Source organism: Onthophagus taurus, chromosome 11, assembly GCF_036711975.1.
Source record: "Onthophagus taurus isolate NC chromosome 11, IU_Otau_3.0, whole genome shotgun sequence".
In the NCBI taxonomy this organism is placed as follows: domain Eukaryota; kingdom Metazoa; phylum Arthropoda; class Insecta; order Coleoptera; family Scarabaeidae; genus Onthophagus; species Onthophagus taurus.
The window spans coordinates 32,532,209-32,551,018 of NC_091976.1; the positions used below are offsets into that span (position 1 = coordinate 32,532,209).

The window sequence follows — 18,810 nt, forward strand, 5'->3', positions numbered from 1 at the left end:
TTCTCAATATTCTATCAGATTTCAAAATGTACTGCGTGCAATGTTTATTTATGTTGTAATGAAAGAAAGAACTGTTTTTCTGAATATCATAATGTAATTTAGCTAAAGCAAATGTTACTTATTTTTTAACGTAATAAAAGATGTATTATTCTTATATTAGCAACAAAAGGTTTTGTATACTGCAACATCACTAAAATATATTTTAATGCTTTTTTAATACTCTTAAGTACCATTATCCCCCTGGAATGGGGGGGTTGCATATTTTGCTAAAATTGATTCCAAAGGTCTTTACTGAGTGTATTTTGATAGCGTTTTAATTCTGCCACAAAGTTTCAAAATTTTTTGACTTCTTGGGACACAAAGGGTTAAGTAAATATAAGTATGTCTACGATAAAACTTTTAAAAACAGAGCGTGACACGTGTTATGACGTATCGTTCCGATACTGACGTCATTTTATAGAATACAAAAGAAAAAAGGATATAGCAGTCCTGTTAGATTCTACCGTCCTTGGATAAAAGCTATAAATTGGATAAAATTCTAAGAAAAAAAACGCTATTAAAAAAAAATTATTACCAGATTAGCAACTTACAAGTGCTTGTATGTTAAAAACCGTCGTATGTTAGGTGATTTTCGGTTCATAGCGGAACTAATTTGCCACACAAGGTACGGTAATATTTATATAAAAAAAAGGAAAAAATGTTTCAAGCTCTGTTCTAAATAAGTTCTATTAATGTACAGGGTAATACAATACATGATCGATAACTTGTAATAGCTTGATGAGTTCACTTTTGATAATGATCGAACACTGACGATTTACAATCAAAACATTTCTCGCAATCATTTTCAATTGTAAATCGACGCCCAAAATGTTTTTTTATGGAAACAAAACCAACAACAAGAAAACAAAGAAAACAAATTCAACAAATTAAAATAATGGATGAATAATCTAACAAAAACGCCTCAACCTCATTCATTTTTTGATTTCTGTACATTTACTATGTATGATTTATTTCTCTCAGCGTTCACATCATCGTACCTCACTTCTGGTTGCCATGAAAATACTCAGTTCACAAGGTATTTCTGCTCTCTAAACACACAAACACTTGTAAATTACGATGAAAACAAAGTTTTAATTGATAATTGAAAGTGTTTTGTTTTCAATTTAATCATTTAAAAATTAATTGTTTTTGTATCGATTAAATTAATATTTATATTATGGATATAACATTGAGATTTTTGAAAAAAAGAAAAAAAAATTAATGGGTTTATGATGATTTGAGTCCAATTATGAAATAAACGTGTTATTCCGATTAATATAATAACTATAAAAATAAAATCTTACCTTGTCCCCACTTGAATAGAAGAAATACTTAAGTTTTACTATGTTACAATGCTCTAGCCGCCTCATTATCTGTAATTCTCGATTCTGCAACAAAAAAAAATAATTAAGAAAAGTAATTTTGAGATTTTTTAAGAAAAATTATATTGGTGTGTGTCAAAATCATTCAAATTGATTAAAATTATGCATAAAATACTTAAAAATGATGAAAGAATTAAGAAAAATTATTTTGACATTTTTTGAAACTATTTCAAAGATATTAGGAAATAGGAAAAGATTATTGGTGTAAGTCAAAATAGTCCTAATCGATTGCAAGCACCTTCAGGTTATTTTATATAGCCAAAATCCGTTTTCCAGAAAATTCTAAAATTTTAGAACATCAGAAAAGGTCTAAATTCTTTGGATACTTAACAATGTTGAAAATTATTTTGGTGCCTTTGCAAAATGTTGTGCAAAACACATAATCGATTGTCTTCTGATATTCGAAGTAGTGTTAACTAGTCTCATTATTATTAGGAATATGTTAATTCATAAACGATTATCTAAATAAGCAAATATTGTTTCAAGTCAAAAGAGAAACACGGTGCCTAGCGCAAAAATGCGTGCATAATTGTTACCGTCAACATTGATGCAGACAATTACCACAAACTTTATACAACAAACATTTACGCCGTATCGTTCACATGATAATTGATCGGATTCGTAAATAGAAATAAAACCATTCGCGAATTTTGCGACACAACAAAAATATTATTACAACTTTGCATAAGAAATCAGGTTTTTTTTTAATGGAAAATCTTGTTTACCTTAAACCTCTTGTCTTGTAGGACTTTCTTAATTGCGACCATTTCGCCAGTATCACACAATTTGGCCTGATAGACCACTCCAAAACTACCATTCCCAATCACTTTGGTGTCCGTATATGAGACTTCCTGGGGTCGATCTGGTCCTTGACCCGGAGTCGCCACCACAGTGGTCACTTTACCTCCATCTTTACCTTTAAAAAGTAAAAAAAATAAAATAAATCATTTCTCAAAATCCGAGAAAATCCATGAATAATGGAACGAAATAAAAATATTTTTTAATGATGCCATCTTTTACGTAATCACCTTTTTTTATTTGACCGTGTTCTAAGCCGCACGGAATAGCGCAATTCAAATTGCAATGTAAACGGGACTTAATGAGGCACTTTGATGCTGACGGAGTTCTATAATTTTACGATTTCAATTTTCTTTGGATTTTATTTTTATTTTTTTTTGTATTTAAGTCCGGGAGGTGATTAGTTTTATCCGTGACCTTTAAACGAGGATAATTCTATCGATTATCGATTTTACAATTTATATACATTACTTAACCAAATTAAGCAATTCACAATTTCATTTATATTCCTAATCATTTTTTAATAAAATACAATAGTGCAATTAATTTTAATAACATACAATAAAAACCTCGATATAACAGATTAATACGGGGAAAGAAGTGTCCGTTATTGCCAAATGTACATTATATGAATAATTTTAATGCATACACATTCGGATAGCTCCACATCGTTGCATCAAGTCTACGTGGCTTTATATTTATACAACGATGGTAGAATATAAGAGGATGCTACATCCCGGGAATAGGACACAGCTCGAAGGCCCGTTCGTGACGTCAGTGCTGAATAATAATTAAAACTAGAAGTGTAACACTAGACCTAGAATTAAAAAGTTTCTGGTTTAGCCGTGCGTAAAAGTTTCTAGCTAGTTTTAGTTCAATAAAGGTACACAACCTAACTCTAGTGTTAGATCGGGTATTGCACTATCACTAGAACCAACACTAGACCTAGAACTAGAATCATTCGGGTTTAGCCGTCTTGAGAGACGTGCGGCTAAACCCGATTGTTTCTAGTTCTCAGTCTAGTGTTGGTTCTAGTATTGCACTAACACTATTACTAGAACTAACACAAGATCTAGAACTAGAATCATGCGGGTTTAGCCGTCTTGAGAGACGTGCGGCTAAACCCGATTGTTTCTAGTTCTCAGTCTAGTGTTGGTTCTAGTATTGCACTAACACTATTACTAGAACTAACACAAGATCTAGAACTAGAATCATTCGGGTTTAGCCGTTTCGAGAGACGTGCGGCTAAATCCGAATGTTTCTAGTTCTAGTGTTGGTTCTAGTATTGCACTATCACTATTACTAGAACTAACACAAGATCTAGAACTAGAATCATTCGGGTTTAGCCGTCTTGAGAGACGTACGGCTAAACCCGAATGTTTCTAGTTCTCAGTCTAGTGTTGGTTCTAGTATTGCACTAGCACTGTTACTAGAACTAACACAAGATCTAGAACTAGAATCATTCGGGTTTAGCCGCCTCGAGAGACGTGCGGCTAAATCCGAAAGTTTCTAGTTCTAGGTTCTACTTTTAGTTCAATAAAAATATACAACAGTCTAGTGCGGATTAACAATTAAAATAGAACTAACACTAGACCTAGAAAGTTCGGGTTTAGCCGTCTTTAAAGACGTTCGGCTAAACCCGAATGTTTCTAGTTATAGGTCTAGTGTTAGTTCTAGTTTTAGTTTTAAAACTAACATAAATATACAGGGTGTGTCAAATGTCTGGAATATAGCCAATAACATCGCCATTTGTGGTTTTAAAGAGAAAACGGGCGCATCATTATTAATTATTGATAATTGTTGAAACTGTATTTTCTTTGACATTTAAAGCTGTCAATGGCGTTATTTCGGCGTCTGCTTTGATTGTAATTAGCTGATTTAAGACTTTCAAAAAACGCATTTTTTCTCGATATTTTTCTTATACAACCATATGATTTGATATGTTCATCGCATAGAGGGACTTATCCTCTATCAAAGTATGAAAAAACATATATGCATTCCATTTAAAATAACAATATTGGTTGCCATAGCAACGAAACAAAAAACAATACAAACAAGCAAATATCGCCAAAAAATGCGCCATGATTAATAAAGAAACTTGTATTTGAAACATTTTTCTTTAAAACCACAAATGGCGAAGTTATTGGCTATATTCCAGACATTTGACACACCTGTATATAATATATCTATAAATATATACAGGTGTCCATTATGTATGGAATATAGTATATATCTTGGTAGGTATCAACTTTATAAAAAAACATTTTCTACAAAAGTTGTTTAATATTTTATTTGCCATAATAAGACAGCATTCAATTGTTTTTATTTCAGAAAACAAATGAGCAACGAATAACACTTGAAGTTTTTTAAATGGCAATGTACCCTTTCGTTAGATATCCGAGTCGTCAAGTACCTCGAATTATTGGAGATGTACACTAATTTTTCGTTTATTTGTTTTATTTTGTATGTAAATTTAATTTACAGTAATAATTCGAGGTACTTGACGATCTCGGATATCTAGATTAATGTTATTGATTAATTTTTATTAATAAACAATTTTTCTCAAACATTTTCTGATGTAAGGATACAAAAATTTTACGCCATCGTAAAGAGAAAAATAATCTCTATCAAATGAGCCTAAAGAAAGAATACATTGCTATTTAAAAAAATTTAAGTATTATTCTTTACTCATTTGTTTTCTGAATTAAAAACAATTGACTGCAGTATTATTATGGCAAATAAAATATTAAACAAGTTTTGTATAAAATGTTTTTCTATAAAGTTGATACCTACAAAGATATATACTATATTCCATACATAATGGGTACAGGGTGCCCATTATGTATTATATAAACATAAATATATATAAATATAAATATATATAAATATAAATATATATAAATATAAATATATATAAATATAAATATATATAAATATAAATATATATAAATATAAATATATATAAATATATATAAATATAATATATATTATAACAATCAAATTTTTTCTACTCATACTTGATACACCATGTATATATAATATATACAGGGTGAGTTATTAGTATCCCGGCGGACCGATAGTTGCTAAGAGTTTGAGAAAGAAAAAAATATTTTATACAAAAATTGTTTAACTCGCCGCTTTATTACGTAAAATTATTTTCACTTATACAGGGTGTTCCATTTAGGGGTAACGAAGAGTGTATAGATTTGTTTAAATGGAACATCTGTATATTTTATCATATTATGAATAGAATTAAATTTGTTTATACAACCGTATATGTCACTAACTCGTAGCGTTCATAGTTCCTGAGATATTCAATTGTTTTTCCAAAATGTGTCAATTGCAGGATCTTTTTAAAAACGATATAAAAACGACATTTTTTCCAATTTTATTTTGAAACTGTGTCAGATAATAGTAAAAGCCAGTAGGTAGATGATAGTATCCAAAGATATTAGATACGCTATACAGCGTGTTCATAGAGGTTACCTAGTTACTTTTGATGTTTTTTTAATGTCTTTTTCATAAGTTTATATTTTAGTTTTTAAGTTTTATATTTTTTGTTTCTCAAACGGTTTAGTAACTATCAACCACCGGGATACTAATAACTCATCCTGTATATAATATACAGTGTGACCCATTTGAAAGCGGAACACCCTTGTAAAATTAGTATTTATTATCCGATTTCGATAAATTTTGTTTTGAATTGTAGAGCATAAAAAACTGTACCTTAGGACAAAGAGTAATGCTTTTCTTAAAAAAAACAAGGCCTACTATTTCACTTTTTAGGTGCTAAAAATGAAGAAATCATATTATGAAATTTTTTACAAAAAATCTAAGTAAACCACTGCTTTAAGCGCCTTTTGAAATGGGCATATACCAAATTTCATCAAAAATGGTTAGAAATTAGAACCGTTACAGAAAATTGAAAAATATAATTTTTCATGAATTTATAAAGTGAAATAGTAGGCCTTGTTTTTTTTTAAGAAAAACATGACTCGTTGTTCTAAGATACAGTTCTTTACACTCTACAATTCAAAAAAAATGTATAAAATCGGATAATAAATACAAATTTTACGAGGGTGTTCCGCTTTCAAATGGGTCACACTGTATATAATATACAGGGGGATGATGGTCCCCTAAATTTTGACAGATTTTTTTAACCTTTAGGTGGATTTAATACATTATTACCTCATTTCATGTGGAATTTAATTCTAAAACTTTTTTTACTCTTATTATTTTTTAAAAAACATTGTCGTTTTCATAAAAAACTCAAATAACTAAAGACACGTATTTCGCTACTGCAGGTGTACAAATATATATATAATATATATATTTTTCTACGTCTAGTGTTAGTTTTAAAACTAAAACTAACACTAGAGATAGAAACATTCGGGATTAGCCGTCTTTAAAGACGTTTCTGGAGAGAAGTTCTGGGTCTAGTGTTAGTTCAATAAAAATACACAACCTAACGGTGAATAACAACTGATACTAGAATTAACACTAATGTTGCAACTAACACAAGACCTAGAACTAGAATCATTCTCATTTAGCCGTGCGTCTCTTACTTCTAGAAGAAATGTTTTATACGTTATATCCGAAGTCCGTTCCAACAAGGTTCGTTATATCGAGATTTAATAATTTAGTTAAATAAATTTATTATAGAACAAGAATTTGTAAAATTTTAATGTAACGTTACGTATATCATGTAATTAATTTATTTTAAGCATAAAAAAATAAACAGAAATAAAAACTTGAGTGTAACGATTAATAATAATAATCTTATCAAACTGTAACATAAATAAGAATGAAAAAAAAATCATCTTGTAGATAAAAGAAATATTTGAAAGTGCGCAAAAGAAATTGTGACATCAAACAAGAAGTGTATATACTAAGATATTTATCAAAAAACCACTTTAACCAGGTAAGCTACTTTAACCGGTTTAAACATTGATTAAAGATAAAAACTTTCCTCTATTAGAATTAAATTAAAAATACTTTGAAATGATTTCAAACCTCTTTTTTCAGTTTCCACCGATAAAACTATATTTTGAGAGTCAAATGAATCTTGTTGGGGTCTGCTTCTAGCTGCGTGGGGGGGAACGTTATTTGTAAGCGCCATAATTTCTCTTAATTTTTTTTTTAATGATTAATAATCAATCTTGTTATCTACAAAATAGTTTGCAACTTATTGTTCTTGATGATACGGTCAATTTCGTTGGGGGATGGGGACGGTTTCGGTTGTAGATAATGGCTTTTACTTTGCTGTCAGTGAACCTTGCCGCGTCCGTTCTTTGGGAAGCCGTCAATATCCATGTTCATGCAAAATCGTGTAGTGTTCTAGCAAACTAAAGAAATCAATCAAGAGTTAATAGGGAATCGAATGTTATTATTTAAAACCAGATAAGACTAGGTAAAAGTTATGACATTTATTACCTCTTTGACGTGTTAAAAATTTTTTTTGACGGATGACGCGATGACGGGCAACCCAGCCACACCACAACCGACTTTTTTATCATCAATTTTGACATTTTAAACAAAATAATCATTTTTCTTATGTCTCTACGATAATTTAATTAATTTTGTTTTTAATTTTATCATAAAATGTTTGTAAAAATCCCCAATATCTCCTCAACTCTTTATAATATATCGATTTATACTTATTTATAGCACACTCATTGTTTTTAGGTCATTAAAGATAATGGTTAACAAATTGATGGGGTATTATGTTATATCACGTAATGTTATAAAAATATATTTCTTAATTTAGTATTATTTAGATATATTAAAGAGCATGTTGATGTATGAAGAGGAAGATGTTGATTGATGAATCTCAATGAATGATTGAGAAAGACAAGGAAGGCATTGAATAACATTAAAAACAACGTTGAAGTATATCAAGAATAAAGATATCAAAGACGATGTTATTAGATGACAAGAGATGTTGACAGAGTCAGAACAACATTATGAGGAGAATGTTGAAGGAACCAAAACAGTTTTGAACAATTTTAATATCATAGATAATGTTGAGGAACGTAATAATCTAGAGTATCAGGTGCTATGTTGAGATATGTCAGGATTTAACGACATCAAGGACGATTTACATAGATAATAAGGAAAATATTGAGATACTACTCCAAGACAATGAATGAGGGGTGCCATAAAAAACTGAGGAAGGCCAGCGAAGATGTTGCAGGTTATCAAGGATGATGTTGAAGGAACCAAAACATGTTTTGAGGTATGTCAGAAACAATTTTAATGTTACAAAACTGAGAAAAGCCAGCGATGATACTAGAGACTATCAAGATGATGCTGAAAAAACTAAAATGTATCAAGAACAATTTTATTGTCATACACAATGTTGAGGAACTCAATAATGTACGGTATCAAGTTGCCATTTTGAGATGTGTCAGTATTTAAAGACATCAAGGACGATTTACATAGATAATGAGGAAAATATTGAGAGATACTACTAGAAGACAATAAAAAGGAATGCCATAAAAAACTGAAAAAGGCCAGCGAAGATGTTGCAGGTTATCAAGGATGATGTTGAAGGAACCAAAACATGTTTTGAGGTATGTCAGAAATAATTTTAATGTTACAAAGCTGAGAAAGGCCAGCGATGATATCAAGACTATCAAGATGATGTTGAAAAAACTAAAATGTGTCAAGAACGATTTTATTGTCATACACAATGTTGAGGAACACAATAATGTGGAGTATCAAGTGCCATATTGAGATGTATCAGTATTTAAAGACATCAAGGACTATTTACATAGATAATGAGAAAAATATTGAGAGATACTACTAGAAGACAATAAAAAGGAGTGCCATAAAAAACTGAAAAAGGCCAGCGAAGCTGTTGCAGGTTATCAAGGATGATGTTGATAAAAGTTGAAGGAACCAAAATATGTTTTGAGGTTTGCCAGAAACAATTTTATTGTTACAAAGTTGAGAAAGGCCAGCGATGATATTAGAGACTTATCAAGATGATGTTGAAAAAACTAAAATGTGTCAAGAACGATTTTATTGTCATACACAATGTTGAGGAACACAATAATGTAGGGTACAAAGTTGCCATATTGAGATGTGTCAGTATTTAAAGACATCAAGGACGATTTACATAGATAATGAGGAAAATATTGAGAGATACTACTAGAAGACAATGAAAAAGAGTGCCATAAAAAACTGAGGAAGGGCAACGAAGCTGTTGCAGGTTATCAAGGATGATGTTGATAAAAGTTGAAGAAACCAAGACATGTTTTGAGGTATGTCAGAAACAATTTTACTTTTACAAAGCTGAGAAAGGCCAGCAATGATATCAAGACTATCAAGATGATGTTGAAAAAATTAAAATGTGTCAAGAAAGATTTTATTGTCATACACAATGTTGAGGAACACAATAATGTAGGGTATCAAGTTTCCATATTGAGATGTGTCAGTATTTAAAGACATCAAGGACGATTTACATAGATAATGAGGAAAATATTGAGAGATACTACTAGACGACAATGAAAAGGAGTGCCATAAAAAACTGAAAAAGGCCAGCGAAGCTGTTGCAGGTTATCAAGGATGATGTTGATAAATGTTGAAGGAACCAAGACATGTTTTAAGGTATGTCAGAAACAATTTTACTGTTACAAAGCTGAGAAAGGCCAGCGATGATATCAAGACTATCAAGATGATGTTGAAAAAACTAAAATGTGTCAAGAAAGATTTTATTGTCATACATAATGTTGAGGAACGCAATAATCTAGAGTATCAGGAGCCATGTTAAGACGTGTCAGTATTTAAAGATATCAAGGACGATTTACATAGATAATGAGGAAAATATTGAGAGATACTACTAGAAGACAATGAAAGGGAGTGCCATAAAAACTGAGGAAGGCCAGCGAAGCTGTTGCGGGTTATCAAGGATGATGTTGATAAAAATTGAAGGAACCAACACATGTTTTGAGGTATGTCAAAAACAATTTTAATGTTACAAAGCTGAGAAAGGCCAGCGATGATATTAGAGACTTATCAAGATGATGTTGAAAAAACTAAAATGTGTCAAGAACGATTTTATTGTCATACACAATGTTGAGGAACACAATAATGTAGGGTATCAAGTTTCCATTTTGAGATGTGTCAGTATTTAAAGACATCAAGAACGATTTACAGAGATAATGAGGAAAATATTGAGAGATACTACTAGAAAACAATGAAAAGGAGTACCATAAAAACTGAGGAAGGCCAGCGAAGATGTTGCAGGGTATCAAGGATGATGTTGATACAAGTTGAAGGAACCAAAACATGTTTTGAGGTATGTCAGAAACAATTTTAATGTTACAAAGCTGAGAAAAGCCAGCGATGATACTAGAGACTATCAAGATGATGCTGAAAAAACTAAAATGTATCAAGAACGATTTTATGGTCATACACAATGTTGAGGAACACAATAATGTAGGGTATCAAGTTTCCATATTGAGATGTGTCAGTATTTAAAGACATCAAGGACGATTTACATAGATAAAGAGAAACATATTGAGAGATACTACTAGAAGACAATAAAAAGGAGTGCCATAAAAAACTGAAAAAGGCCAGCGATGCTGTTGCAGGTTATCAAGGATGATGTTGATAAAAGTTGAAGGAACCAAAACATGTTTTGAGGTATGTCAGAAAAAATTTGAATGTTACAAAGCTGAGAAAGGCCAGCGATGATATGAGAGACTATCAAGATGATATTGAAAAAATTAAAATGTGTCATGAACGATTTTATTGTCATACACAACGTTGAGGAACACAATAATGTAGGGTATCAAGTGCCACATTGAGATGTATCAGTATTTAAAAACATCAAGGACGATTTACATAGATAATGAGGAAAATATTGAGAGATACTACTAGAAGACAATGAAAAGGAGTGCCATAAAAAACTGAAAAAGGCCAGCGAAGCTGTTGCAGATCATCAAGGATGATGTTGATAAATGTTGAAGGAACCAAAAGATGTTTTGAGGTATGTCAGAAATAATTTTAATGTTACAAAGCTGAGAAAGGCCAGCGATGATATTAGAGACTTATCAAGATGATGTTGAAAAAACTAAAATGTGTCAAGAACGATTTTATTGTCATACACAACGTTGAGGAACACAATAATGTAGGGTATCAAGTTTCCATATTGAGATGTGTCAGTATTTAAAGACATCAAGGACGATTTACATAGATAATGAGGAAAATATTGAGAGATACTACTAGAAAACAATGAAAAGGAGTGCCATAAAAAAATGAAAAACGCCAGCGAAGCTGTTGCAGGTTATCAAAGATGATGTTGATAAAAGTTGAAGGAACCAAGACATGTTTTGAGGTATGTCAGAAACAATTTTAATGTTACAAAGCTGAAAAAGGCCAGCGATATTAGGACTACCAAGACGTTGAGGAACACAATAATCTAGGGTATCAAGTTGCCATATTGAAATGTATCAGTATTTAACGACATCAACGACGATTTACTCAAAGACAATGGAGAGGGTTGTCATAAACGAAATTGAGAAAAGCCAGCGACCATGTTGTGTAGGATATCAAGGTTGATGTTGATAAATGTTGAATGAACCAAAACAGTTTTGAGGTACGTCAGGAACGATTTTAATGTTACAATATTCAGGAAGGCCAGAGACAATACTCTAGAGCGTCATAATGATAATGAGAAAAAATATAGAGTGAGGGCACGATACTACTCAAAGAAGAAGATCACACCAAACGAAGCGGAGATTACCAAGATGATGTTGATTAATCTAGAAAGATCCAAAACATGTTTTGAGAAATATCAAGAACGATGTTAATATCATAGACAACGTTGAGGAAGACCATAATGTTGCAGATATTAAAAATAATGTTGATGGAATCTGAAGGGGGGCAGCAATATTGAAAGATTGTTGTCAGAGATTATGTTAGAACATGTCAAAGATAGTTTATGACAAGCTAAGATAGCAATTTTAAAATATTTGCATTAATTTCCCTTCAAGAGATTTACATTGAAGACCACTTACTCCCAATATGTACATATCGAGAATTTAATTTCCCACCACGATGTAGAAATTGATTTCCTCTTAGTTTCCGCTTCCAGAGACATCCATCTCCGGTATAAATCCATTATCACGGAGTTAACTAACCCCCGATTGTTTCAACGTCGGTTAACACATTTTCCGCTTCCCCGTCTTGTTATCTAACTTCGTAACGGCGTAAGAAGAAAATGTTTTGTAACTTTAATAAATATACTCGAATTTTCTCTATATAAACCACAAAGATAATTTTGGTCATATCGATTTAATCAAATTTGTCATACGAATAAGATGAATTGATATCAAAAGTATACATTGAACCAATAAAAGCTATAAATAAAATTTTTATTTTATTGATTTATTTTATTTAAGCTAATATTTATTTATCGACGAGATTAGTAAAAAAAAAAACGATTTATTTAAACTTACTAGTAATAGTTTTATGAATTTTTCTCCAAAATTGTAATAATTTACTAAAACCGTGCTTCTTCTTTTCTTCTTTTTCTTTTTTAACATAACCCAAATACGGTACAGAACATCGACTTTTATTGAGCTGCGATTTTTTCTCTTTTAAATTCGCTAAAGATGTAGGTGGAGTTTCCGTTTGCCCCAACGGTACATTTGTAGCTTTCGAAATCGGTTTTAAATCCAAATCACATTCCGATATCGATCTGAATCTTGGTCTCAACCGTTCCTTTTTATTATTAGTGTTATTATTATTATTCGTTGATTCACTAACAACTTTAATAACGTTCGTTTCACACGTGCAACTTTCATCGTCGCATCTTTCGCTATCTTTCGGTTCGAATTTCGGGGCCATCATTCACAGCGCGTTTCGAAAAACGACTGTGTAGATACGAAACTAAAACGCGACGCACAATCCAACTCGAGAGAATACAATCTAACTAGACGTGTAAACAATTGTATCATATGATTTAAACGAGTCATGTGATTTCAGTTTTTTCTTTTTTTATTTTAATGTTGTTTTCTTTTTAAACTGTAAAAATGGTGGGACCGTACGGTTTGAGGAGCGAGAATGAAATGACCTATAACGTTTACCGTTCTCCATTTTAGTACTGAGATTAAACAAAAATACAAAGTCCAGATAAGCTTAGAAAAATGTTATCTTGGCTGCCAATTTTCAAACTAGATAGATAAGGTTCTTGTCGATTGTGGCACAATAGTATCGAAGGTTAATGTAAATACTGACACGAGTATATACTAATATATTCTTTTATATTACTTTTTTCAAAAATAACAAAAAATAAATAAATATTGATTCAAGGCCAAAATACAAATGTTAAATGTATTAAGTATAACTTAATTCCATTCTTCTCCGATTTTAAATGAATATTTAAAAGGTGATGGCATTCATCAAGGTTAACAAAATATTTTGATGCAAAATCCGGTTATTTGTAGATTTAGATCTAACTCGATTAGAAGTAGTGTAATGGAAAAGTACTGGGTATGAAATAAACAAATAAATCGTAATAATTTGTGATGCTAAATCATCAAGTGACTTTGATATACAGTGTGTGGCAAAATTATGACAATGATAAGTCGGTAATAAAGATCGAAATTAGCCGCACGTCTCTCAAGATGGCTAAACCCGAATCATTCTAGTTCTAGATCTTGTGGTAGTTCTAGTAATAGTGCTAGTGCAACACTAGAACCAACACTAGACTGAGAACTAGAAACATTCGGGTTTAGCCGCACGTCTCTCAAGACGGCTAAACCCGAATGATTCTAGTTCTAGATCTTGTATTAGTTCTAGTGATAGTGCTAGTGCAATACTAGAACCAACACTAGAACTAGAAACATTGGGATTTAGCCGCACGTCTCTCAAGACGGCTAAACCCGAATGGTTCTCGTTCTAGATCTTGTGTTAGTTCTAGTAATAGTGCTAGTGCAATACTAGAACCAACACTAGAACTAGAAACATTCGGATTTAGCCGCACGTCTCTCAAGACGGCTAAACCCGAATGATTCTAGTTCTAGATCTTGTGTTAGTTCTAGTAATAGTGTTAGTGCAATACTAGAACCAACACTAGACTGAGAACTAGAAACAATCGGGTTTAGCCGCACGTCTCTCAAGACGGCTAAACCCGAATGATTATAGTTCTAGATCTTGTGTTAGTTCTAGTAATAGTGCTAGTGCAATACTAGAACCAACACTAGAACTAGAAACATTCGGATTTAGCCGCACGTCTCTCAAGACGGCTAAACCCGCATGATTCTAGTTCTAGATCTTGTGTTAGTTCTAGTAATAGTGTTAGTGCAATACTAGAACCAACGCTAGACTGAGAACTAGAAACATTCGGGTTTAGCCGCACGTCTCTTAAGGCGGCTAAACCCGAATGATTCTAGTTCTAGATCTTGTGTTAGTTCTAGTAATAGTGCTAGTGCAATACTAGAACCAACACTAGACTGAGAACTAGAAACATTCGGGTTTAGCCGCACGTCTCTTAAGGCGGCTAAACCCGAATGATTCTAGTTCTAGATCTTGTGTTAGTTCTAGTAATAGTGCTAGTGCAATACTAGAACCAACACTAGACTGAGAACTAGAAACATTCGGGTTTAGCCGCACGTCTCTTAAGGCGGCTAAACCCGAATGATTCTAGTTCTAGATCTTGTGTTAGTTCTAGTAATAGTGCTAGTGCAATACTAGAACCAACACTAGACCGAGAACTAGAAACATTCGGGTTTAGCCGCACGTCTCTCAAGACGGTTAAACCCGAATGATTCTAGTTCTAGATCTTGTGTTAGTTCTAGTGATAGTGCAATATTAGAACCAACACTAGAACTAGAAACATTGGGATTTAGCCGCACGTCTCTCAAGACGGCTAAACCCGAATGTTTCTAGTTCTAGTGTTGGTTCTAATATTGCACTATCACTATTACTAGACTGAGAACTAGAAACATTCGGGTTTAGCCGCACGTCTCTCAAGACGGCTAAACCCGAATGATTCTAGATCTAGACCTTGTGTTAGTTCTAGTAATAGTGCTAGTGCAATACTAGAACCAACACTAGAACTAGAAACATTCGGATTTAGCCGCACGTCTCTCGAGACGGCTAAACCCGAATGATTCTAGTTCTAGATCTTGTGTTAGTTCTAGTAATAGTGCTAGTGCAATACTAGAACCAACACTAGACCGAGAACTAGAAACATTCGGGTTTACCCGCACGTCTCTCAAGACGGCTAAACCCGAATGATTCTAGTTCTAGGGATTGTGTTTGTTCTAGTGATAGTGTAAAACTAGAACTAACACTAGACCTAGAACTAGAAACATTCGGGTTTAGCCGCACGTCTCTTAAGACAGCTAAACCCGAATGATTCTAGTTCTAGGTCTTGTGTTAATTCTAGTGATAGTGCAATACTAAAACTAACACTAGACCTAGAACTAGAAACATTCGGGTTTAGCCGCACGTCTCTCAAGACGGCTAAACCCGAATGATTCTAGTTCTAGGTATTGTGTTAGTTCTAGTGATCGTGCAATACTAAAACTAACACTAGACCTAGAACTAGAAACATACGGATTTAGCCGCACGTTTCTAAAGACGGCTAAACCCAAAGCATTCTAGTTCTAAGTCTAGTGTTAGTTCTAGTTTTAATTCAACAAAAATATGCAACATAGTGATATCTCATATTAACATTAAACCTAGAATTAGAAACATTCAGACATGTTACATTTTATATGGGACAAAGTAAGTAATTACGCCCTGATTTATATGGACAATATGATACAGTGTGTCCCAGGATAGATGTTACAAGAGGTATAATGACTTAAAAATTTTTGAACCTTATTTCAAGGCTGAGGAATTAAGCCCTGCTTGGTGTGGAGAGAATTTTAAGTATATTTTCATATTTTGAAAATCAACTCGGCATTGATAGTGAAGCGAAAACTATTTTGAGTTCAGGTAAAGTAAGCTTTTTGTTCATGATACGGCAAAATATCATCAAGAAAAATTATTCAGAATGAAAAATTATGGCACTATGCAAAATTTCAGAAAGAAGTACCTAGATTAATTAATCCACCATATTTTAGATTAGATCAAAGTGAAGAAAAAAAAAGCAATGAAAATGCCATGAAAAAAAAAATGACTTAAGTAGTCGCAAATATTGACAAATAAATTGTATTATCCTTCAGTTTTAGTTCATATTTCAATTACTATACAATATTTATGTTATTTAAACTAAAATGTGATGGTTCAACCAAAGTAGATAGATCCTTCTGAAATTTTGTATAGGATCATAATTTCTTATTTTGAACAACTTTTCTTAATAAAATTTTTCAGTATTATGAACAAAAAGGTTACTTTACCTAAACTAAAAATAGTTTTTGATTCATTGTCAAGACCGCCTTTGTTTTCAAAATATGAAAATATTCTTAAAATTCTCTTCACACCAAGCAGGGCTTAATTCCTTAGCCTTAAAATAAATTTCAAAAATTGTTAAGTCATTATACCTCTTGTAACATGTATCCTGGGACACACTGTATATTGCATTTTAAGTGAATAAGCGTTTTATTAAATTTATTTTGCTACACACTGTATATGAAACATAAAATGATTAAAAACATAATTTGTAGTTGTACAAAATAACATAAAAGCAACGTTGGTTGCAGATACACCGTTTATTAAATACAATATAAAATAATAAATCGAGATAACGATGTAATCTGTTTTAGAATAAAATTTAAACCGAAACAGATTCAGTTTCATTTTTTCAATGTCACGCCGATTATTCAATCAGATTTATCCTACTCTAATAATAGGTAATACGCATTAAGTTCTTTATATAACAAATTGTTTAAAATTGGCTTACCAATGAAAGAAATCATCCGTTTTAATTTGTTCACTATTATTCGAGTTTAAACACGTTTTCGATCGGTCATCGCCCAACGTTAATTAATTATTAATGCACTTCTTATTGGATAGTCAGAAAGGACTATCGTATCTTGCTTTATAAATCAGATAAGTTATCAGTCATTGTGGAACCGCGACAGCGTGGCCTTTAAATGCAACTTAACGACAAAAAATGTTTATTGTACGAAATCTTTTAATTTAGATTTTTAAATCATCGCGGGATTATAGATGATGTCAAAAAAGATATGATTAATAGGTAAATTAGTGGAGTAATTCCAAGAACTTTTTTTTTATTCCGATTTCAATTTTACCAGATTTTTTTAAATAAAAATTTGATGCAGTTTATCTAAACATGGCATTAAATTACGATAAATTGGATCATTATGTCAGTTATTGTTATCAATTAAATGTTAATGAACTTGTTTTGCGTTCATAAATTATACTATTAAATAAACACCTCGACTTTCAGTTTTAATTGAAAAAATTATTTCCTTAAGATTTATAGGACAACTAAAAATGTTATTTTAGATTGTTTTGTTTAGGAATTTTTTATAAAGAAATCGAATATCGCAGATATCTAAAATTATAACAAAAACAAAGATAAACTCTTCGTTTATATTTTTCCATGAAAGAAAAATATACATGACTATGCCAAAAATTATTTTGTTTCTTTTACCAATTTCGTGCATTTAATCATCATCAGGCGATTTCTTTGATTATATAGACCATCTTTATTACCGACTTATCATTTTCATATCCCGGAATTGTTATCTTTTGCAACAAAATCTGTATGATGTCATAACTTGGGTCGAGGTCATTTGCGGCTTAGTAATTAATACCTTATCAATGCGGAACTATTAGGGCGACCGGAAAATAATGTCGTTTCTGCGCATGCATATCGATATTCGATTGCCATTTCGTGTTAAAAACATGTTTCTCGTTATAGCGCAAGTATTAGTTCAATAAAGATAGGACTAACACTAAACATAGAATTAGAAACATTGTCTAGTGACTTTCTGATTGATACTTTAAATTAGGCGCCTCGCCCGCAAGCGACCTCGGCGATGTTATATGATATCGTTCATTTGAAGAAATCGTTTATTCTCACTCCGCCGAGGTCGCTTGCGGGCGAGGCGCTAGAATCTTCTAAAACTGACAAAATCGTCTAGTGATAGTGCAATACTAGAACTAACACTAGACCGAGAACTAGAACATTCGGATTTAGCCGCACGTCTCTTAAGACGGCTAAACCCGAATGATTCTAGTTCTAGGTCTTGTGTTAGTTCTAGTGATAGTGGTAGGCGATGGGGGAAAGGAGATAGCAGAAGAGATGGAAGCAGTGCTTAGGGGATTGAAGAAGGGAGAGCCGCCAGGTGAAGATGGGAACCATAACGAGGCATGGTTGGAAGCATCAAGGGTGGTGAGAGTGAAGTTGTTGGAGCGAATGAATAGCGTATGGAAAGCTGGTGGGATCCGGAGGGATGGAAAGTGGGGGTAATTTGCCTAGTATATAAAAAGGGTAATAAGGAAAGTGTAGATAGCTACAGGGGAACTAACCTACTAGACTCGGCATACAAGGTATACACGAAGATACTGTTGGGAAGACTGGAGGAGGAGATGGAGTTGGGGGGAATTTTGCCGGATGGGCAGGGAGGCTTTCGGAAGGGAAGGGGACCAATCGACAACA

General features: G+C 32.4%; 1 protein-coding gene across 6 annotated transcripts in view; it reads right to left on the bottom strand.

Moving 5' to 3' along the window:
* LOC111425073 (glycogen synthase kinase 3 beta homolog shaggy) overlaps nt 1–18,810 on the bottom strand; it is a 40,452-nt gene that overhangs the window by 13,288 nt on the left and 8,354 nt on the right. For 2 of the 6 annotated variants that reach the window (XM_071199718.1, XM_071199717.1), the window contains exons 1-4: nt 12,686–13,539; nt 2,147–2,337; nt 1,344–1,427; nt 1,038–1,088 (exon numbers count right to left, since the gene is read on the bottom strand). In XM_071199718.1, the coding sequence (XP_071055819.1) occupies nt 1,038–1,088; nt 1,344–1,427; nt 2,147–2,337; nt 12,686–13,079 (720 nt within the window). In that variant the 5' untranslated portion in view covers nt 13,080–13,539. Of the gene's footprint in view, nt 1–1,037; nt 1,089–1,343; nt 1,428–2,146; nt 2,338–7,232; nt 7,565–7,652; nt 7,722–12,685; nt 13,540–18,810 lie in introns of those variants that run through there. The other 4 variants (XM_071199719.1, XM_071199721.1, XM_071199720.1 and 1 more) reach the window with 4 other exon arrangements.